Consider the following 23497-nt stretch of genomic DNA (forward strand, 5'->3'; position numbering starts at 1 on the left):
TGTGAAGGAGAGGTACCACAGGTCCAAGTGTGTGAAGGAGAGGTACCACAGGTCCAACTTTCCTATCTCTTGTTTTAATTTCTGAACTTTTTTGATGTTTTAATGTTTTGTTTCTTAGTGGAATTTCTTTTTCCTACTTCTTTCTAATGTATTTAAGTGTTTGCTCCAGTGAAGCTCTGAGTCGCCTTGTGTCTGAATTGTGCTCTACAAATAAACTTGACCTGCATTCCATCGTCCAAACCAACTGTGAACTTGTTGATGAGCAAAAAACAACCTTCACTGTTGTGTTTTCGACATGTGTTTTTCTTTGTCAGCTTCACACAAAACCCTTAACAGCACCAATGAACAGATTAAAAAGATAGAGGATAAATAAGGAGCAGAACCAGAGTGACCATTAAATGTTGAAGTGACATCATCAGCCATCAAGTAAATTTCATGGAGTTGCGTGAACACGTCCAGCTGCAGAGTGTCTCCATGAAAAACATGAAAACATGTCTGGCTCTCTGATTGCGGCCTAATTCATATAGAATATGTTCTCATGCACTTTAAGTTGATATTTATGTTCAATCCTTTAAATCGTTACAAATATAATAATTTCAGACCTTAAGGGGAGACTCTGCTTCTGATCTTGTGGTTAAATTTTGTTCTTCGGCTGAAATGTGCCAAAGGTTTTGCAGTCTCAGACCCTTATTGTGAAAGCCAAACACCAAAGCGGAAGTGACGGGCCGTGTCTTTTATTGTGAAGGTCGAGCCTCCTTTCTGTGTACGGCGGCTCGGAGGGTCATTCCGCGCCGCTCCGCCGCTCCTGCTGACGATGGGAGACGTTCTCTGTGAAGAGCTCGAGGATTTAGTTCATTTCTCAGTGCACGACCTGCCGGCACGAGGCTATGTCGTCATGGAGGAGATCCGACGTCAGGGGAAACTCTGTGATGTCACGCTCAAGGTAAAGGTGACGACGCTCGAGGCTGAAGTTAGCCTGCTAGCCTGCTAACAGCCCGTCCGCAAGAAGCTAGCTGAGGCAGCCGAGCTAACAGTGTGGATGCTAACAACACAAGCTAACAGCGGATTATTAGGAGACGCTGACAGCCAGTTCAGACGAGCCCGTGACGTCACAGGCTGTTAGCATCGACGGGGTCATTAAAGCTAACACGGCTAACCTTTGACCTGCCGAACACCGGAAACACCTGAGAGCAGAGCAGCAGGTTGTTGGTTGGCTGTTGCGTTGTCATGGTGATCACTGAGGTGACGGCTGCAGGTGTTTCCGGTGTTTTAAAGGATGCGTGTGTGTGTATGTGTGTGTGTGAGAGAGAGACACACACACAAACTCTTGTGATGAACTAAAGCTTGATGGTAATTGGCTGCTGGTCGAACACGGTTTGTTGACAGTGTGTGATGTCACAGCGTTCAGGAAGTGAACACGTAACAGGACGTGTTTAATTACTTTTAAACTAAACTTCAGTGTGATTGAATAAATGTGACGCCACAAACTGTTTTATGTTCTTTAAAAGATGATGCCGACTGTGTGTGTGTGTGTGTGTGTGTGTGCGTGCCTGCGTGAGGTAATGATCCTCAGGTGGTATTGTGGGCGGGACCTTGAAGGATTGCATTTTTAAATAAATCCGTTTTATCTGCATTCAGACACAAAAACAAGTAATACTGATAATCAGTCTGTTTTAAAACATTCAGGATCAATATTACCAATATATTGATTTTTCTGACGACACTTATGTGACACGAAGTCACAGAGCGTCTGATGTTCTACAGATGTTTCTAAACAGTCAAGTCTGCTCAAGTACTGTTCTCAAGTGTTCAAAGATGGATGTAAATGTGGAGGGGATTAATCATTTTAATCAATTGAAACATCCTCACAGGAAGTGATCGCTGGGTGGTGTCAGGACACAGAAGTGTAGACTGATTTCTCTTATTGATCCAGGATGTGTGTGATTGTTCAGAGGCAGCAGGCCTGAAGTTAAAGGATATGTGATGTCCAACAGCGCAGCAGCTGCTGTGATTATTATTCTGTACCGTCACGTCTGGATGAGTGATGTCAGTTAAGTGATTTATTACCTGTCCGGCCTCATTAATCCACCTGTGATCAGTGACATCATGTCGAGCAACTGCAGCACGCTTATCCTCTGAGTGACCAACTGTTAAACCTGCTGAATCAGCACGCCTGCACCGGACAGGTGAGTCCGGTCTGTAGAGAACATGTTCAGGTTAACGGGTTTCTTGTCTACTCTGCAGGTTGGAGATCACAAGTTCAGCGCTCACCGGATCATTCTGGCGGCCTCCATCCCGTATTTTCATGCCATGTTTACAAACGACATGGTGGAGTGCAAACAGGATGAGATCCTGATGCAGGGCATGGACCCCAGGTAACCAGAGACCAGTGCCGTGTTCCAATATCCATACTTTCCGTACTTACTATACTTAGTTTGAGTACTTAGGGTGTTCCGATATCGATTGCGGTGAAAAGAAGGACCCGGATGTTGCACTCATAACGGCAAAATCGTTGAGTGTGCAACGATGTACACTCTGCGCACTCAACGGCCGCCATCTTGTCTACGTAGCGGAAGAAGCAGAGCCAGGCGGAGGCGCTCCGGTTGGATTTTTTTTTAAATAGCTTCTGAGACAACAGCGCCTGCAGCGGAGCCATATTGCAGGATTGTAGGACTGTAATTGTTAAAAAGTAAAGCTGTAGATGTCTTTTGTTTACCGTTCAAAGCGGGATGTTTTTGGCGGGTGATGAGCCGCGGCGGCTGTCACGATCGTAATTTCCGGTCAGTGCACCACAGAGTTAGATTTGGAACAACACTCACCTGCTGAAATCTGCGTACTTAGTTAGTGTGGATAGTGTACTACGTTTAAGTGGACTGATGAAAGTATGAATATCAGAACACAGCACAGGACAGGTACCTACCTGCCGGTTTAACCAGTCCGACTCCAGTCAGAACGGAGTCCAACTGGGGTCTGACTCCGGTCCGACTGGGGTCCGACTCCAGTTTGACTCCGGTCCGACTCCAGTCCGACTGGGGTCCAACTCCAGTCCGACTGGGGTCCGACTCCGGTCCGACTCGAGTCCGACTCCAGTCCGACTGGGGTCCAACTCCAGTCCGACTCCAGTCCGACTGGGGTCCGACTCCGGTCCAACTCCGGTCCGACTGGGGTCCGACTCCAGTTCGACTCCGGTCCGACTCCAGTCTGACTGGGGTCCGACTCCAGTCCGACTGGGGTCCGACTGGGGTCCGACTCCGGTCCGACTCCAGTCCGACTCCAGTCCAACTGGGGTCCAACTCCAGTCCGACTCCAGTCCGACTGGGGTCCGACTCCGGTCCGACTCCGGTCCGACTCCAGTCCGACTTTGGTCCGACTCCAGTCCGACTCCGGTCCGACTTTGGTCCGACTCCGGTCCGACTTCGGTCCGACTCCAGTCCGACTCCAGTCCGACTCCAGTCTGACTCGGCTCCCTGTCTCCCTGCAGTGCTCTGGAGGCTCTGATAAACTTTGCGTACAGCGGCCATGTTGCCATCGATCAGCAGAATGTTCAGTCTCTCCTGATTGGCTCGAGCTTCCTGCAGCTGCAGAATGTGAAAGACGCCTGCTGCTCGTTCCTGCAGGAGAGGTCAGTGAGAACTCACACATGGAGTGGACCTGAGGTCGTAGCTAGAACCAGGCTCTGTTTTTGTCAAAACATCATTTCAAAGGCACACGTGTGTAGTAGCAAGTATTCCAGGTAAAAGAACACCTGATGACATCACTTTACAACTATGACAAAACAATCTCAGCACAAGTCCCGGAGCTTTCAGTCAGATCACATGATCTTCATTCCCAGGTGGAGTCACTGAGTTGTTGTTGATGTAAAGGTCCGTTCAGTATCTGTTCTGGCACTTCTGACTACATCACATGATTTTCTCTTTAACGCAGAACTTTATTGATAATGTAGATGGAGACAATGAACAAACAAATTATCATCCACAAAGTTCAGCTGATTGAATCAAAACAAATAATTCAGTTTGAATTCTTAGATACATCTTCACCCTCTGATCAATGGATCAATAAATTCCAATATTGAAATGTCTGAAAAAGTGACCTGTGTGTCCGTCTGCTGGTATTCAGGTTACATCCGAAGAACTGTCTGGGTGTGCGTCAGTTTGCAGAGACCATGATGTGCACGACTCTGTACGACTCGGCCAACAGCTTCCTCCATCAGCACTTTGTGGAGGTTTCTGTGTCCGAAGAGTTTCTGGGTCTGAGGACAGAAGAGGTGCTGGAGCTGGTCGGCTGTGACGAACTCAACATTAAGGCGGAGGAACAGGTGAGACCCCTGATCTGAGACCACTGACGGACCAACCTGTTCAACGTGTTGGTGTTACAGGTTGTTGAATGTTTTGTTCCTGTGCAGGTCTTTGAGGCGGTCCTGGCCTGGGTTCATCATGACCGGGACCAGAGGGAGTCTCTGCTGCCTGAGTTGCTGTCAAAGATCCGACTTCCTTTGTGTCGACCTCAGTTTCTGTCAGACCGAGTCCAGCAGGATGAGCTGGTTCGCTGCTGCCATAAGTGCAGGTAAAAAAAGACTCTGTCTCAGACTCTGTCTCAGACTCAGACTCTGTCTCGGACTCTGTCTCGGACTCAGACTCTGTCTCGGACTCTGTCTCAGACTCTGTCTCAGACTCTGTCTCGGACTCAGACTCTGTCTCGGACTCAGACTCTGTCTCGGACTCCGTCTCGGACTCGGACTCCGTCTCGGACTCCATCTCGGACTCCGTCTCGGACTCCGTCTCGGACTCCGTCTCGGACTCAGACTCCGTCTCGGACTCCGTCTCGGACTCTGTCTCGGACTCTGTCTCGGACTCAGACTCTGTCTCAGACTCTGTCTCAGACTCTGTCTCAGACTCAGACTCTCTCTCAGACTCAGACTCTGTCTCTGTCTCAGACTCTGTCTCAGACTCTGTCTTGGACTCAGACTCCGTCTCAGACTCAGACTCCGTCTCGGACTCAGACTCCGTCTCGGACTCTGACTCTCTGTGTTTCCTGTCAGGGATCTGGTGGATGAAGCCAAAGATTTCCACCTGATGCCAGAACGTCGTCCTCACCTGCCGTCCTTTAAGACGAGACAGAGGTGCTGCACGTCCATCACAGGACTCATCTATGCTGTGGGAGGACTCAACAGCTCAGGTATGCTGCTTACCTGTCTGTCAGTTCAAATACCTGTCTGTCTGACACACTTTTATTTTGAAACCCTCATTTAGTCTGACATTGCTCATAATAGGAGTCTTATTCTGAAAATCTTACATTTGTGGTGATAGAAGGACTTTTATTGTTTAAAAACTGTGCTGACTTTTGTACAAGTTTGATGATGTCATGTCACTGCTTGATATTTCATTTTTTTTAAGGTGACTCCTTAAACGTGGTCGAAGTGTTTGATCCAATCGGGAACTTCTGGGAGCGCTGTCAGCCAATGAGGACGGCTCGTAGCAGAGTGGGCGTGGCTGTAATTAACGGACTACTATACGCCATTGGTGGATATGACGGCCAATCGCGGCTCAGCACTGTAGAGGTTTACAACCCAGAGACAGACAGCTGGACACGTGTGTCAAGCATGAACAGCCAGCGCAGGTTAATAGAATGATCAATACTGTGATCAATTCACTGATTGATACACTGTCCAATACACTGACCCTGGGACAGTGGAGCAGTATAAACATGTGTTATTGTCCTCAGCGCCATGGGAACAGTTGTGATTGACGGACACATCTATGTGTGCGGCGGCTACGACGGAAAATCATCTCTGAACTCAGTGGAGTGTTATTCTCCAGAGACCGACAGGTGAGTCCCACCTGCAGCAGGGGCCCTGCTTAGCCAGGGGCTAGCTGTTAGCTTCATCCAGCTGTTAGCTTCATCCAGCTGTTAGTTTCATCCAGCTGTTAGCTTCAGCCAGCTGTTAGCTTCATCCAGCTGTTAGCTTTAGCCAGCTGTTATCTTCAGCCAGCTGTTAGCTTCATCCAGCTGTTAGTTTCATCCAGCTGTTAGCTTCAGCCAGCTGTTAGCTTCATCCAGCTGTTAGCTTTAGCCAGCTGTTAGTTTCAGCCAGCTGTTATCTTCAGCCAGCTGTTAGCTTCATCCAGCTGTTAGCTTTAGCCAGCTGTTAGTTTCAGCCAGCTGTTATCTTCAGCCAGCTGTTATCTTCAGCCAGCTGTTAGCTTCATCCAGCTGTTAGCTTCAGCCAGCTGTTAGTTTCAGCCAGCTGTTATCTTCAGCCAGCTGTTAGCTTCATCCAGCTGTTAGCTTCATCCAGCTGTTAGCTTCAGCCAGCTGTTAGTTTCAGCCAGCTGTTAGCTTCATCCAGCTGTTAGTTTCAGCCAGCTGTTAGTTTCAGCCAGCTGTTAGCTTCATCCAGCTGTTAGCTTCATCCAGCTGTTAGTTTCAGCCAGCTGTTAGTTTCATCCAGCTGTTAGCTTCAGCCAGCTGTTAGCTTCAGCCAGCTGTTAGTTTCAGCCAGCTGTTAGCTTCAGCCAGCTGTTAGCTTCAGCCAGCTGTTAGCTTCATCCAGCTGTTAGCTTCATCCAGCTGTTAGTTTCATCCAGCTGTTAGCTTCATCCAGCTGTTAGCTTCATCCAGCTGTTAGTTTCAGTCAGCTGTTAGCTTCATCCAGCTGTTAGCTTCATCCAGCTGTTAGCTTCATCCAGCTGTTAGCTTCATCCAGCTGTTAGTTTCAGCCAGCTGTTAGCTTCATCCAGCTGTTAGCTTCAGCCAGCTGTTAGCTTCATCCAGCTGTTAGCTTCATCCAGCTGTTAGTTTCAGTCAGCTGTTAGCTTCATCCAGCTGTTAGTTTCATCCAGCTGTTAGTTTCAGCCAGCTGTTAGTTTCAGCCAGCTGTTAGCTGTTCACCTGTTGCCTGTGTGATGATGCAAACAGGTGTTTGTTGTCTGTTGTTGTTCCAACATTTGAAATAAAAATCACAGTAATGATAATTACCATCAATCGACATTAAATACTTTTATCTGTTTACAATTGGGTGTATGTGTGTGTGTGTGTGTGTGTGTGTGAAATGGTTACTGTACTTCCTGCTGCAGGTGGACGGTGGTGACAGAGATGAGTGCAAGTCGCAGTGCCGCCGGTGTGACTGTGTTTGACGGACGCATTTTTGTCTCTGGCGGCCATGACGGTTTACAGATCTTCAACACGGTCAGTTTCACTGTCAAGTACACTGTACTGTGTACTCTGTGTATACTCTGTGTACTCTGTGTGTGCTCTGTGTGTACTCTGTGTATACTCTGTGTGTACTCTGTGTGTACTCGGTGTGTACTCTGTGTATACTCTGTGTACTCTGTGTACTCTGTGTACTCTGTGTATACTCTGTGTATACTCTGTGTACTCTGTGTATACTCTGTGTACTCTGTGTATACTCTGTGTATACTCTGTGTGTACTCGGTGTGTACTCTGTGTGTACTCTGTGTGCTCTGTGTATACTCTGTGTGTACTCTGTGTATACTCTGTGTATACTCTGTGTATACTCTGTGTGTACTCTGTGTGTACTCTGTGTATACTCTGTGTGTACAGAGTATGTGTTACAGATCTTCAACACGGTCAGTTTCACTGTCAAGTACACTGTACTGTGTATACTCTGTGTGTACTCTGTGTGTACTCTGTATACTCTGTGTATACTCTGTGTATACTCTGTGTGTACTCTGTGTACTCTGTGTATACTCTGTGTGTACTCTGTGTACTCTGTGTATACTCTGTGTGTACTCTGTGTATACTCTGTGTGTACTCTGTGTATACTCTGTATACTCTGTGTGTACTCTGTGTATACTCTGTGTACTCTGTGTGTACTCTGTGTATACTCTGTGTGTACTCTGTGTATACTCTGTGTGTACTCTGTGTATACTCTGTGTGTACTCTGTGTATACTCTGTGTGTACTCTGTGTATACTCTGTGTGTACTCTGTTGTACGCTGTGTATACTCTGTGTGTACTCTGTGTATACTCTGTGTGTACTCTGTGTATACTCTGTGTGTACTCTGTGTATACTCTGTGTGTACTCTGTGTATACTCTGTGTGTACTCTGTGTGTACTCTGTGTGTACTCTGTGTGTACTCTGTGTGTACTCTGTGTATACTCTGTGTATACTCTGTGTACTCGGTGTGTACTCTGTGTATACTCTGTGTGTACTCTGTGTATACTCTGTGTGTACTCTGTGTATACTCTGTGTGTACTCTGTGTATACTCTGTGTGTACTCTGTGTGTACTCTGTGTGTACTCGGTGTATACTCTGTGTGTACTCTGTGTGTACTCTGTGTATACTCTGTGTGTACTCTGTGTATACTCTGTGTACTCTGTGTGTACTCTGTGTGTACTCTGTGTGTACTCTGTGTGTACTCTGTGTATACTCTGTGTGTACTCTGTGTGTACTCTGTGTATATGGGGTTACAGAAATAAAGCGTGTTTCAGGATGACATGTGAATGTAAATAATGTGTTGTACCTCCTCCCGTCCTGCAGGTGGAGTACTACAACCACCACACCAACCGCTGGCACCCTGCGGCAGCCATGATGAATAAGCGCTGTCGTCACGGGGCAGCAGCTCTGGGCAGTCAGATGTACGTGGCGGGGGGGTACGACGGCTCAGGTTTCCTGAGCGGGGCTGAGGTGTTCAGCTCGGCGTCGGGCCAGTGGAGCTTCCTGGTGGCCATGAACACGCGGCGCAGCAGAGTGTCGCTGGTTGCTACGTCAGGACGCCTGTATGCCGTGGGCGGCTACGATGGCCAGTCCAACCTCAGCTCGGTGGAGATGTACAACCCCGACACCAACCGCTGGACCTTCAGGGCCCCCATGGCCTGCCATGAGGGGGGGGTGGGGGTGGGTTGTATCCCGCTGCAGCCCGCCTAAACCCTCCAATCAGAAGCTGCGGATTGACACGTTACTTACAGCTGCAGGCGGAGAGGCGGTGCCCTCCGCTGGCGTTCACTGAGCTTCATCAGTACGACAGCCGGCTCAGACCTGCACACTCGTGCCAGGGCTGTGAGATGTGGGTACAAACTTTAGGGCTAGCCTGTGCAGGCTAGCTGCTAGCATTGTGCAGGCTAGCTGCTAGCATTGTGGACTGTTTAATGTTAAATGTTGATTTTGTACGTGATTCAAACGACCAACAGGAAGTAACTTCCTCTGTAATACAAAGAAACAAAGCTGCTGATTAGAGATACAATGAGCGACTTCACTGGACTGATTTATTGATCAGCTGTCATCAGAGAGTGTGATTGACAGACGGGAAGTGAAGAAGACGTCTGTGTTTTTGAGACTGAGAACCTTTAACGAGCTGCGGTCCACAGGGACGTCTGTCAGCGCCCCCTGCAGGCCGCTGACGGGCCTGTTCTGTCACACTGCTGCTCTCACTTCATTTACCAGCTCACTGTCAAACTTTTGTTGCTAATCTGATGCTAACGTACAAACACCACAATATAGGCCTGATTGTGAACCAGTGAGAAGACAGAAACAATTAAATCCAGCCGGAGAACAAAGAGCCTCTAAGAGCTCGTCAGTGTGCTGTGTGATGTCATACAGGTAGGTCCTGCTGCTCTCTGACACACCTGCTTTAACCTGCATCTGTTTACATTCAGCTTGTGCCGAACGAGCTGCCAGCTGCTCCTGTTTTCACTGTACCCATGAATGTAATAGATTACTTTGATACTGAAGTAAACATGAAGATTCTCAGGGGAGTTCTGCAGAGTCTTCTTCTCTGATTTGCAAGAGGCTCTTCACACCTGCTGTTGCCCTCCGCCATGAGTAATAAACCCGTCCATCACCGGGACAAACAAACACAAGACAGAAAGAAGTTCATGTAGAGCGTTTGCTGAATTTACAAGAAGGTCCAAATAATGCAGAATGAGTCAGAGACAGAGTTTATAAGGTGTTACCAACTCAACAACTCTTAAAATCAGATTTCAATTTGTTAATGGAGTCTGGTGGTGATGTGGTTACTAGTTCAATGGTTGGATTGTTGTGGCTCCTCCTCCTCCTCCTCCACTCAGGAAGTGGAGGTCACACTGAAACAGACCTGTTTCACAGTCAGGCTGAGTTGACAGTTAAATGGAGGAGCAGTGAGTGTGTGATGTGTGTGTGTGTGTGTGGACAGCAGTGAACATGTGCAGTGTGTCCTGATGGGGGCGCTACAGGACAGTTGACATGTAAAGTTTCATCCTGTGAGGAGCAGCTGTTGTGTTCAGTGTGAAACAATAAAGACTGATGATCAATTAGGATTAATTATGTCATAATGTCTGATTAATGAGTTCAATAATCAAACATCAGTTGGTGCTTAAAACAGAAGTGAGACGTAAACAATGGATCAAACAACAACAACACAACAACATCACATCACAACAACAACAACATAACAACTTAACAACAACAACATAACATCAAAACAACTTAACAACAGTATTACAACAACAACAACATAACACAACAACACAACAACAGCATTACAACAACAACATTTATAATGATGGTATTTTATATGTTGATGGTAATTTCTTTGTTTACTTTAGTTAAACATTGACAACTGACATCATTTTGTACATTTACATAATTACCTGCTTATCACATTTGTGGAGCTGTAACATTGAGAGCTGAGCTCCCAGATTACAGCTGTTATCACCCCAGAGGTCGTAGAAACATTTCCTCTGTATGTGCTTTAATTGTCTCTGTGCTTAAAGTGAAACTCTCGCCAAAATGCAACCTCGGGTCTTTTTGTGAATGTATGAGTCAAACCTTCGTGTAAAAGCATAATTATGGCAAAAGAGGCACTTTTGAGATTAAACGTATTTTTCTTTTCGGGTGAAACTCATTTTCAATGGGAGTGCTACGGGCACTTTTATGATAGCATCAAAATCTCTCTGTTTAAAACAGTAAGAAGGCTCGACAACATGAAACTTTGCTGGTAGTATCACCAGGGTCTCTACACATGAACACGAGCATTGAGAACATTGTTTGTGTACACAGAGTTTACTAAAAAGAAGGTTTTTAATCAACTCACGTTAGCAGCAGCTTGTTCCGCTCGCTGCTGTCATGGCAGTGGAGACTCTGTGAATGCGACTTAACATGGTCGACAGTTGAGGTGGAACGCTCCTGAAGCTTGCTGCTGGGGTGGGTCACCGCTTCCAGATGATTTTGGGGACATGGAAAAAAGTTTGTAGCACTGAATGATTCACTTCAGTCCTCCTCCCTGTTACAGCAGTAAAGTCATACAGTAGAAATCAGTATTAAGTTTGTATGTACATACACTGCCTGGCCAAAAAAGAAAGTCACCCCCTGGACTTATCTAAGCAAACAGGTAAGAGCCTCCTATTGGATAATTACTGCATGGGTGATCATGTTTCAGCTGACAACGAGTTATTTAACCCCAACTGATGCAACGAGAAGCTTCTCATTTCTTACACAACCATGTGGAAAGACACATCCTGTGATAGTGGAAAAGATGTCAGTCTGTTTGAGAAGGGTCAAATCATCGGCATGCATCAAGCAGAGAAAACATCTAAGGAGATTGCAGAAACTACTAATATTGGGTTAAGAACTGTCCAACGCATTATTTAAAGCTGGAAGGATAGAGGGGAACCATCGTCTTCCAGGAGGAAATCTGGTCGTAAAAAAATCCTGACTGATCGTGATCAGGGATCACTTTAACATTTGGTGAGGTCAGATGGTAGAAAAGCAACAGTAGAACTCAGGGCGATGTTTAATAGTGACAGTAAGAGCATTTCCACACACAATGTGAAGGGAACTGAAGGGACTGAACAGCTGTGCAGCCGTAAGAAAATCACTAATCAGGCTTCAGTTTGCTCAGGAGCAGAGAAATTGGACTCTGGAGCGATGGAAGAAGGTCATGTTGTCTGATGAGTGCAGATTGACCCTGTTCCAGAGTGATGGTGCATCAGGGTAAGAAGAGAGGCAGATGAAGTGATCCCCCATCATGCCTTGTGCCTCCTGTACCAGCCTGTGGGGCGGTGCTGTGATCTGGGGTGGCTGCAGTTGGTCACGTCCAGGTTCAGCAACATGATGTGCCCAACGAATCAGTCAGCTGACCACCTGAATATAACGAATGAGCAGGTGTTTTAATCAATGGATTTGTTCTTCTCTGATAACAGGTGTGTGTGAGCTTTTATTCAGGTGGCGACATCTTTTTGGGCGAGGCGGTGTTTATTTTTTTATTCCCAAAAGTTCAGCGTTTTGATTTTTATTCAGATTAAACGTTTGTTTGTAAAATTTAGTTTTAATTTGTGTATGTTCAGTTTTGAATTTGTGACTCGACAGTTTGTGATTCACCAACAGTTTTTACGTCTTTTCTGATGTGAGCTCCGGCCTCAGAGAGAGCTCAGTGAGAGGGCTAACAGCTAACAGCTAACAGCTAACAGCTGAGCCGACGCTGCAGTGTGTCTTCAGTCCTCCGGCTCGTCTGCAAATGTTTGACGTCAGGAATGATTTTGCAGCTTTTACAGGAAACAACAAACAGTTTGATACTTTGAAAACTTGTTTATTTTCTTATTAAATCAGCAGAAGTTAAAACAATCAACAATAATCACAGCTGCAAAGTTCACCTTCAAAACTAAATATTATGATGTTGACAGAGCACTGATGGGGCAGCATCACTTCCTGTCCTCCAGGGTTTCAGTGCTGAGGAGACGAGAGAGGAAGCAGTGAAGCACCTTCCCTCAGCACCTTCCCTCAGCACCTTCCCTCAGCACCTTCCCTCAGCTGTCATCATGGCTGCCTCAGATGCTGAAGAACAGACGATGAACTGTCACAGGTGAGTTTAATTAATTCACTTTGACAGCCGGCTAATTTAAAACACCACCAGGTCAGCTGCTCTGTTTAACAACTCAGTATCCCACAATCCTTTATGAGCTGATCTAATGCTGCATTCAGGTGTAAACACATGAAGTCTTGTCATGTGACCTCCTGTTGTGTCAAGTTGTGTCTCACAGGTCCAGGCTGGAATGCTGCATTCAGGTCAGGTCGTACGTTGCAGACCCGCCGGCTGTCTGTCAGTCTCAGGTGTGACGGGGTGAAGGTGCAGCGCCTCCACCCACTGTGGAACAGGAGTGATGATGATGTGGTGACGCTGCAGGCGTGTGTGGCCCTCACCTGGATTCATGTACCCGTGTGAAGGTGACCAACGAGCCAATCAGAGCCCTCTGATCATTTCACACAAATCATTTTGTCCACATGAACAGAACCATGTGTTGTGGTTCTGTGGACTTCAATCAGAACCCACAACCCTCCACATTCTGGACCTGGGCACAGGTTCAACTGAGGAGTAATTCTGAATCTTGACATGTAATCTCAGACTAATTGAGAACCAGAACCAGTCTGGACCTGAGGACCAGTTCAAGACATCTGATCATGTCAGCAGGTAGAAAACTCATGAGAACAAACACAAACATCCAGAACGTCTCTGCTGGACTTCACGAGTCACAGTCACTGTCCTGGAGGTCCTGGAGGTCCTGGAGGTCCTGGAGGTCCTGGAGTGTGGGTCCTTGAGTCTGGAGCAGCTCCCTCGGGCTCTGAATGCAAACCTGAACACCTGGTTTGATAATGAATTAATGTCACAGTGATTAAAAGTGTTAAACTTCACAGTTCAGGGTGTTTGATGGCACTTTGATAGCAGCTGATCAGCTGACAGTCTTTACTTATCATTTAATATGTTTGATCTCAGCTGATCCTGATTCTATCTGTATCATATCTCACATATGAACATGTTGATATCTCAGCTCACTCAGTACGTTTACATGCACAGTTTAGTCAGATTACAGCCAGAGTTCCACTCTGCTGCTCAATCAGACAACTGCAACTGTCCGAGTAAACATGCCGGTGAGAAAATCGGATTACTAGCTGGAGCATGTCATACCCGGTACGCTAGGTGGCGCTGTACCCATTTCAACTAGTGGTAACAGAAACACCTCCGGCTGACCTCTTTACGTCACCAGCAACAACAAACTGCCTCGGCATTCCAGAAAGATGGCGTACGAAGAGCGAGACGAAGCTACATCTTTGTACATTTCATATATGGTGAACATGATAATTACACAAACTAGATGCACAATGGAGCTCTTTCTCTCTTTCTTGCGGTGATTTCAGAGGAAAGACGCCGCCGCCGTCGTCAGTCTACTTCCGGCTCACGGCCCCGGGAAAGAAATCTCGCGCCTGCGCAGAACCCAAAATCTGATCCGATCTGATGAACGTATACATGCAGGAGTAATGTGACTATCAATCAATAATCTGGGTGTTTTAATCCGACTATGAGAAATCCGATTGGTCCGATTTTAGTCAGACTAAGGTGTATACATGCATCTTAAAGATCCCATCATAGTCAGACTAACACAGTGATTCAGTTTTCTGGAGTGTCATGTAAACACACTGAGTGTCTCAGGATCAGAACCTCATGATGTTCTCATCATGTGGACTCATCACAGACTTCAGGAGATACATGGCAACACAACTAAAAGTCTGACATTGCTCCTTTACAATCTCACAATCATATCAAATTCTTCTCTGATGTTGATTCTGTTTCTCCTCCATCTTTGTGAAGGATCGGTTCTAATAATAATAATAATAATAATACATTTTATTTGTTTGGTGGTGCCTTTCAAGTCACCCAAGGTTCTGTCTGGATTTAAAGGCGGTGACTCACTGCGTCTCTGCGGGCTGGAAGCGGCTCTCCTCTCCGTCCAGGATGCCGTGGTACACGCCGATCTCCTGCTCCAGACGCTGCTTGTTGCTCATCAGCGTGTCGTAGTCGCGGCGCTGCTGTTCGATCTCGCCACGTACGTCAGCCAGCTCCGCCTCCAGCTTGGACACCACCGAGCCCAGGTTCTGCAGCTCCATGTCGTGCCAGTGCTGGGCATCCCCGAGGGAGTTCTCCAGACCTCGTTTCTGCAGGACGACAACAGAGCCACGTGACGTGTTTCTCAGCTCAGTTATTGATCGATCAGGTTATTGTTCGTTGTGTGTGTCTCACCAGCGCTCTGATGGACTCAGTCTCAGCCTGCAGACTCTGGATCTTACAGCCCGTGTCGTTACACTCGGCCTTCAGCGCCTCCACCTGCTGCTCCTCAGGACTCAGCCTGCTGCTCACACACTGCGCCTCCTGAAGCAACAAGCACATATTCCATCAAACACAGTCCCAACATGTGAGGGTACCTGTGCAGGTGAGACGTCCTCACCTTACACTCCAGGTAGCTGTCGGTCTCAGCTCGGTTCCTCTCCGTCACCTTCTCCCAGTGGCTCCTGATGTAGGCCAGGATCTGGTCCAGACTGGTTTCTATGGGAGCGTCGGGTTCATCTACCTCCCGTCCTGCCATCTGATTGTAGAGTACTCGCACATCCTGTCAGGACAGGCCGACAGGAAGCAGACAGGAAGCAGACAGGAAGCAGACAAGGGACATTTACAGATTAGGTTTTGTGGCCATAAAAGAAAAATATTCCGTCAGAAGCAAAGGTTTGTTGTTTGAGGATCTTTCACTCTGGCTGTAATCAATCATGCAACAGATGCTGAGCTGGTTCTGCTCGCTGGATATCTGTCTTGTGATTTGGAGGTTAAATTGTGTGTTTTTTGAATAGAGTTTGGTGCGACCTGCTCGTGGTTGTGCTCCAGGTTTCGCAGGTCAGCCCTCATGTTCTCCATCTGCTCTTCAAGCTCCGCCTTCGTCAGGTTGGCGTCGTCGATCACTTTGTACAGAGAGCTGATCTCCTCCTCCACCGCCTTCCTGAATGGCTGCTCATTCTCGTACCTGTGGGACCAAGGTAGACGTCACTCTTCCCTCTCTTCCCTCTCTCCACTGAGGTCAGCAGTGACATCACAAAGGTAATACTGACCTGTCCTTGAAGTCCTCAGCGTTGGCCTGGACGTTCTCCGTCTGCAGCATCAGCCGAGCGTTGTCGAGGATAGCTTCACTGACCTGCAGAAAACACAGGAAATCAGAGAACTGTGAGCAGCTGTGGCCAGCACACACACAATTCAGTTCAATTCAATTCAATAGGCTTTATTGGCATGACATTTTACATGTGTTGCCAAAGCACAATCACAACAATCACAACAATAACTAACAATAAATAACAGTATATACAATAAATAAATAAAGAACAATGCGAGTGTCAGTTTACTGACAACAAAACAAATGACAAAAGCAAATCTACTGATAATAGAATGGAATGGAAAATAAAAGGAGATGGTGGCAGTGGAACATTGTAAGTACAACTTATAAATGTCTATCTGACTCTGTATCTGTGTCCTACTGGTTGTCTCTCTTGTTGTGGCAGGAAGCAGTGGCGGAACTATCGGCGGTGCAGCCGGTGCACCCGAGAATGAAATACCTGGGGGCGGGTCGGTCAGGTAACGCTGAGTGGCCTTGATGCCTGTCAGTCATGATGAGTCGCGTCTCGTCACCAGCTGAGCACTGTGATGCGTCTCTCTCCCCGGCTGGGAGAGTTATCATACCGTACAATACCAAATATTTGTTTCACTCACTTAACAGACCAGGTGTTTATTTGAGACAGGCGTTTAATTCCTTCCTCTCAATAATCCGGGATGAAAATGTCACAAACTTCTCCAGTTTCTCTGTGAATTCTCTGGCATCCTTCTGCAAGTGAAGTTGTTGCGGCGGAGGAAACGATTCAGCCAACCAGCACTCACAGCAAACTCCTCATCTCTGCTGCCACGCACGGACACGGTGGACATTTGTTTCGCCCTGATCATTTTGCGGGACACTCTCTCGTGGCGTGGCCGTTTGCTGATAACTCATCCCCGCATGTTTATCTCAGGCTCCTCGCTAGCCTTCTTCCTCCCTGCACCAGGCAGCCTGGTCCTGCTGCTGTCCTCCTCAGACAGACGCTGAAGCTCACTTTGATTTAATCGCTAATCTCTCTCTCTCTTGGGGTCGACAGAGAAACGTCTAGGCGCAGCAGAAATAAATAAATAAATACATAAATAAATAAATAAATAACGGCCGTCCATCGGCCCATTATTGATCGGCCCGCCTGGAATAATCCCGGTACTCCCGATGGCCAGTCCAGCCCTGCATTAGCAGTTCTCTCGAGAAGCTGCGTGTGTGTGTGTGTGCGTGTGTGTGTGTGTGCGCGCGCGCCTGTGTTTAGGGGCACAAAAAAAATATTTGCACCCGGGCCTATCACCATGATGTTACGCTACTGGCAGGAAGTGACGTATTTAGCAGCAACACTGCACATTCTTTCTTTCCCCTCACTTTTACGTCACTGCCATACAATGCAATCGGTTGTATAACTGATTAACATATTTTAAGCCTATTTTATTTTATGTCCTAATTGCGATTTGGATTTGAATTGAACGCTTGATGGGTGTGTGTGTGTGTGTGTGTGTGTGCACATCAGCTCTGTTTATGCCACGTTGTTTGGTTACCATGGCGACACAGACGTGCGTCACCACCAGTTTTCAGATCAGACCCCGCCCCCCGGGCCTCACCTGTCTGTAGACGTCCTCCCAGTCCCGGCGGAGAGGTCCCCAGGCCCCGGCGCTGGATGCCTTGCGGTCCAGACTCAGGCGGATCTGCTCCTCCAGCTGTTGGTTCAGCTGTTCCAGCGCTCTCACTTTGTCTCGGTACTCCATCAGGCAGCTGTTCAGTCCGGCCGCCGCCGCCGCTCCGTGACCCGCCGCCCGCTCGCCGGTCCGGGGCAGCACCGGCGCCGCGCTGCTCCTCATCCCCTGCAGGAACACGCTGCTGATGCCCAGAGCCCGCCGGGACACCCGCGTCCCCAGGCAGGACGCTCCGCCCATGGGGGGTGCGGAGCCCACGAAGACGCCTCGGGGGGCGGCGGTGCCGGCCGAGCCGATCCGCCCGCACGCTGCGGGGGCCGGGCGCTCGGTGGACGGCTGTCCCAGGAAAGATGAGCGGCGTCGGGGCAGAGGCATGACGCTCAGCAGCTCCCAGTGTCAAACCGCTCAGAGCCGCTCAGCGCGCAGCTTTATGGACCGGCCGGGTTCTGGAAACATGGCCGCCTTTGTTCAGGAGGGAGGGGGGCCGCCCGGGACACGAACCTTTGTTCTCATGGAAACAGAGCCGGAACCTGCTGCATCAGCACCGGAGAAGAGTCCTGAAACACACACACACACACAAACACACACACACAGAGGACACACACACACACACACACACACAGAGGACACACACACACACACACACACACACAGAGGTCACACACACTCACACAGGTCTCACACACACACACACACACACACACACACACACACAGAGGTCACACACACACACACACACACACACACACACACACACAGGTCTCACACACACACACACACACACACACACAGAGGTCACACACACACACAGAGGACACACACACACACACACAGAGGACACACACACACACACACACACACACACACACACACACAGAGGACACACACACACACACACACACACACACACACAGAGGACACACACACACACACACACACACACACACACACACACACACACACACACACACACACACACACACACACACACACACAGAGGTCACACACACACACACAGGTCTCACACACACACACACACACACACACACAGGTCTCACACACACACACAGAGGACACACACACACACACACACACACACACACACACACACACAGAGGTCATACACACACACAGAGGACACACACACACACACACAGAGGACACACACACACACACACACACACACAGAGGACACACACACACACACACACACACACACAGGTCTCACACACACACACACACACACACACACACACACACACAGAGGTCACACACACACACACACACACACACACACACACAGAGGTCACACACACACACACACACACACACAAATAGACACACACAGGTCTCACACACACAGGACACACACACACACACACACACACAGGTCTCACACACACACACAGGTCTCACACACACAGGACACACACACACACACACACACACACACACACACACACACAACATACCCGTTTTTGCTACACCGTGAGACCCTGGGAGTGAGAATGACTGGGAGCAGCCTGGTGGGATCCACCCTTTCTGAGGGGTCTAGAGACATGATTTTAACTGCTAAAATCATTATAATTTTTTCTTAACATGAAAATCACTTGAAACATTGAAAACTCCCTCAAAAATTTTAAACCTGACTTTTGCCCCTGCTGGGGACCAGTCATGTTGTGTGTATTGGCAAACAATCAACTCCACTGTTAGGTGCAGCACAATTGATGACAGGCATTTAATCTAACTACTGTTGGATTAAAAACCTCAATATTAGATTAAATAAACATTGGATCTAATGATCCAGACTGTAAGATGCCAGATTTTTCTTCAAATATAGACCAGATTCTGATTCTAAAATATAATTGTTGGGCAAACACATGATGAAACAGTTTATAAACATGATGGATAAATTACCTGTCGTCTGTAAGAGGCTTGCTTGACCTGGTCATATTGGTTAAACATTAAAGATGTTATCACCCTAGCACACTGTTGCCTTTAACAGCATACAATTCATTTACACAACACACTACCATCCACATTCAAGATTCTTTCAACAGACAAAAGTTGAGCAAGCAGATTTCACACATATACATGTCGCAAATAAAACAAAAAAAATGTAATACTGGTTTGTCAAATGATTTCCAGCAGGTATGACAAACAGCAGAACTGCCTTACAAAAGAGGAGACAAAATGTTATGACTTTCTACTTAATCTAATGATCAGATTCAACGTTTGCTTCCAAAATACATCTTGTGGGAAAACCTCGACCTACTGTACAAAAGGGCGTGACAAAGGTCTTATTTTCACAAAACTTTAATTTGTATCCCTTTTGCATTTTTTTATACTTGCAATGATTCATCGATTAATTGTCAACGATCAAATTAATCTGCATCTATCTTGATAATCTAATTATCAGTTTGAGTAATGTTCTAAGGAAAAGTCCAGCTTCTTAAATGAGAAACCAGAAAGTAATATTTTCTGGTTTCTTCAGTCCTCTTTCTTTGGGTTGTGGACAAAACAAGACATTTTAAGTTATTTTCTGAACCAAACAACTAATCAATTAAATGAGAAGATAATCAACTGATCAATAATGAAAGTAATTGTTAGTTGCAGTAAAACATTCATCCCCAGTCACAAGTGCAAAGAACAATACATTTATTCACATGTATCTTCCAGTTTCATAGTGAATGGCAGTGATACAGTTTTTAACATAGAGGTTTATCTCTAACCAGCTTCTTTGTTTCAAGTACTTCTGGTGAAACCTTAATACAGACAACACTGTCCGACATTCCTGGAACTATAACCACCATTAAAGCTACACTAAAAAGCTGTCGATATAACAAGATATGGAGATATGTGGAACTCTGTGTTCATTGGATCAGTTACAAAAAGGGAGGGAATTATTCAAACAGAAACTGCCACAGCAATGTTTGATAAGAGCTGCAGATGACCAGCACACCTCCAACAGGTGAACAACTTATTTTACTGAACCGTGCGGTGTAATGTAAAAACACTCAGCATACCAACTTGACTCAAGTCACGGCTTGGTGTGACTACAACCAAAAGAATGGGAAAACACCATAATGTTAGCAGAGCAGTGAAATCGTGAAAAGCATAACAGGCCCTTTAATGCAGGTAACACAGTCCGACCGTCCTGGTACTTAACCAGATTCTATGAGAGCAACCAATATCTTTTCCACAGAAAGACATCCAAGCCAACTACATGATTATAAAGCAAAAACATACAATTTTAAGAACACTTAAGAACTAGTGCAAATGGCATCACGTGTCAATACACATTCAGTAAATTCTTCTTGCACTTTACCGCTGAATGGCAGTGATATGATTTTTAACATAGAACTTTACCGTCATCCAGCTTCTTTGTTTAAGTGCTTCCGGTGATGCCTTAATACAGGCAATACACTCCCACTTTCCAGGTACTTTACCAGAGTACATGAAGGCCATTAATGTCCTCGATAAATGACCAACTCCTCCTCTTTGCATTTTCTAAAACAGACACAAAAAATGAAAAAGACAATCAGTGGTGTATAGCAATGTAAAAAATTATTCAGTGACCAATCAGTCTATTTAATTTGATCAAATGTGTAATTTCATCAAGCATTGTCCTGAAAGATGATAGTCTGACACCAAGTCAAAGCCTTTTTTTAATTTATTTTTTCTTAACAGTATGGTTACTTAATCACTTAAGTAACTTAAGTAATCACTTAACTTTTTGACAGCATCAGTTGTATTGATTGACCTGATTTATATTTAACATTGTAGGAATAACCTGGGGATCGTAAAGATTAAAATCTAGCGTCAAGCTGTCTACACTTAGTGACTGACAAAAGAAAAACAAATAGCACAAGCACAACTACTGAATATCTTTAGACAACACTTAAGTAACCAGGTTATCTCCTGCTGTGAGTACAGAGGTGTTATCTCTTACTGAGAATCTAAAAACCTGATGTTACCTGCAGTTAGTCAGATTTTAGAGAGTCTCAGTGAGAGACAACACCTCTCACTGAGACTCTCTACTCTGTGTCTAAATGGTGTCAGTCATCGAGACTATTTCGATCAGGCTAGAAAGCATAAGTCCTCATTACACAGATGAGTAATAGATTAAACTCAGTTGTAATAAAGAATAAAAGACCAATACAGCCATAAACATAAGGTAAAATATTAGATCGGTACCACATTATACGATGTGATTTACCTGTTTTAGGGTCTCCACTGTTTAACAGTTTCCTGTTTTCTCTTCGGTGTTGAGGGTCCTGTTAAAATAATGAATTATGAGTATATCAACAAAATAAATTGACAGCTAACAGGACACAATTTACTTATTAGCTGCTTTGTAACAGTTATTTGTATATTTATTTTCCTCCAGTATAAAGACATGTGGTGTATCATCACACTAAGTACATATTTATAAATTAAAGCCAACAATTTTTACAAGTACTGCAAATATTTTTCACATAAATTAGGTTAAACTAATGTGTACATATTCCACTGCATTTACAAATACCTGTTTCAGGGTCACCACTGTCAGACTCAGGTCGCTGTCTTTCCTTAGATCTTGAGGATCCTGTCAAAATGATGAATAATAAGTATATTAATACAATGACAGCCAAAAGACAGCTAAATGGCAACACACCTTTGCTGTTTGAATGAAAGGCATCTACAGCAAGACCTAAAAACAAAATCTAATCATTTTAACAGTACAGTGTATTTTTATACAATTTCATTCATTTGGCAGTTGCTTTTATCCAAAATGACAAACACTTCTGGAGGTACGATAGTGCTACTAAAGGAGGTTAGACCAGGAAGCAAACCCCAGTCTCTCAGGGAGAAAGGAGAGATATTCATCATTACACTATCACTTAATTAGGAGGGAAGGACTCTACATCATTAATCCTTACATTTCTTAAAATTACTAAAAAAGAAAAATCAGTAAATGTTTTAACTTGTTGGGCCATGTACACACACACACTGTCTTTCTCAGATAACAAAAGTGATACTTGAAGAAAAGCATCATATGAGGTGAGAAAGCTGCCAATCAGAGCTGTTTTAACAGTGTCTGTTTAGCTGTTCTGTGTAAAACATGTAATGGACAGGCTGATACCTGTGGCAGCAGGCTCAAAACTGCCAGGCGTAACAGAGGTCCGCTGTCCTCTTTTGGATCTTCGGGGTCCTATCAGAAGAATACATAGTTAATACAATAAAAAAACACGTAGGTTGTCATTACAGAATACTAGGCAAGCCAAATATGGGAAAAAATGTGAAAAATGGTGATGGCAATACAGCACATGATGTATTATTATGTTCTGCAAATACTCCAAGCACTCTATTGTCACCTTTTACAAATCAACCACTTTATGAAGACTAACCAAAACCTAATCACCTGACACAGTATGCAAATTGGGCTGTCAATCAAATGTGGGTGGAGCCAGTCAACTGGGCTCTACTTCAGTTTACTAGAGTCTCTAGAATGTTTGGCAGAGCTGCTGCATGGAGCAGCAAATCTTGAAGGAATGACATGATAGAGGAGCCTGAAGCACCGTACTCATTTTACCAGTCTCTGGTTCTTTGATCGAGTTATGTGTTGTGGTCAAGTGTCGTGTGTTGTCACTCTTACAGGTGTCTGTACGTAGCAGACTTGACTCCATAATTACCAACTACCAAATGTGTGGCGCAGTTTTGATCTTGAGTGCAGAATGCTGTGGGATCGATTATCTCTTTCCCCACAGCATGTGTCTCGTACATGTTATTTTTCAGTGTTTGCATGAACTTCGGTTATTATAAATAAGAGCTGAATTTTGCCATCTTAATTTATTCAAACACTAAGAAAATAAACCAAATTTAAAATCACTCTTGAAAAAGCAAGATTTCAGCACTCAGCACCAGAACTGAACTGCTGCACCACACATTTGGTAGTTG

The 23497-nt window shown here is 45.8% G+C and overlaps 2 protein-coding genes and 1 long non-coding RNA gene across 4 annotated transcripts; 1 reads left to right on the forward strand and 2 right to left on the reverse strand.

Annotated features, from left to right (window-relative positions):
* Positions 1 to 758: 758 nt before the first annotated feature.
* On the forward strand, positions 759 to 10265 carry klhl18 (kelch-like family member 18). 2 transcript variants are annotated; one of them, XM_030403101.1, is made up of 10 exons: positions 759 to 943; positions 2245 to 2375; positions 3482 to 3622; positions 4117 to 4315; positions 4403 to 4563; positions 5039 to 5175; positions 5394 to 5616; positions 5722 to 5826; positions 7074 to 7185; positions 8500 to 10265. In XM_030403101.1, exons 1-10 carry the CDS (start codon positions 815 to 817, stop codon positions 8884 to 8886), a joined length of 1725 nt encoding a protein of 574 aa, XP_030258961.1. In that variant the 5' UTR covers positions 759 to 814; the 3' UTR covers positions 8887 to 10265. The 2 variants fall into 2 exon arrangements, with proteins under 2 accessions (XP_030258961.1, XP_030258962.1); XM_030403102.1 differs by lacking the exon at positions 3482 to 3622.
* A 2242-nt stretch (positions 10266 to 12507) lies between these two features.
* Positions 12508 to 18029, reverse strand: bfsp2 (beaded filament structural protein 2, phakinin). Its single transcript, XM_030403131.1, has 7 exons — positions 17486 to 18029; positions 15865 to 15947; positions 15623 to 15779; positions 15213 to 15374; positions 15008 to 15136; positions 14681 to 14922; positions 12508 to 13573 (listed from the first exon to the last, which is right to left on the reverse strand). Exons 1-7 carry the CDS (start codon positions 17930 to 17932, stop codon positions 13468 to 13470), a joined length of 1326 nt encoding a protein of 441 aa, XP_030258991.1. The 5' UTR covers positions 17933 to 18029; the 3' UTR covers positions 12508 to 13467.
* A 2604-nt stretch (positions 18030 to 20633) lies between these two features.
* On the reverse strand, positions 20634 to 22864 carry LOC115572742 (uncharacterized). Its single transcript, XR_003982143.1, has 4 exons — positions 22683 to 22864; positions 22086 to 22145; positions 21777 to 21834; positions 20634 to 21067 (listed from the first exon to the last, which is right to left on the reverse strand). It is a non-coding gene; the product is annotated as an uncharacterized LOC115572742 (long non-coding RNA).
* Between the last annotated feature and the right edge of the window lie 633 nt (positions 22865 to 23497).

Source organism: Sparus aurata, chromosome 21 (assembly GCF_900880675.1).
Source record: "Sparus aurata chromosome 21, fSpaAur1.1, whole genome shotgun sequence".
NCBI classification, from domain to species: Eukaryota; Metazoa; Chordata; class Actinopteri; order Spariformes; family Sparidae; genus Sparus; species Sparus aurata.

Bases quoted from the DNA above. Each gene is read 5' to 3' on its own strand.
- klhl18 (XM_030403101.1), top strand. From the start codon at position 815: ATGGGAGACGTTCTCTGTGAAGAGCTCGAGGATTTAGTTCATTTCTCA. The intron at 4,316-4,402 runs GTGAGACCCCTG...GTTCCTGTGCAG, and splicing joins ACATTAAGGCGGAGGAACAG to GTCTTTGAGGCGGTCCTGGC. The intron at 5,617-5,721 runs GTTAATAGAATG...TATTGTCCTCAG, and splicing joins AGCATGAACAGCCAGCGCAG to CGCCATGGGAACAGTTGTGA.
- bfsp2 (XM_030403131.1), bottom strand. From the start codon at position 17,932: ATGCCTCTGCCCCGACGCCGCTCATCTTTCCTGGGACAGCCGTCCACC. The intron at 15,948-17,485 runs GTGAGGCCCGGG...TGTTTTCTGCAG, and splicing joins GGGAGGACGTCTACAGACAG to GTCAGTGAAGCTATCCTCGA. The intron at 14,923-15,007 runs GTGAGACACACA...GTCGTCCTGCAG, and splicing joins CTGAGTCCATCAGAGCGCTG to AAACGAGGTCTGGAGAACTC.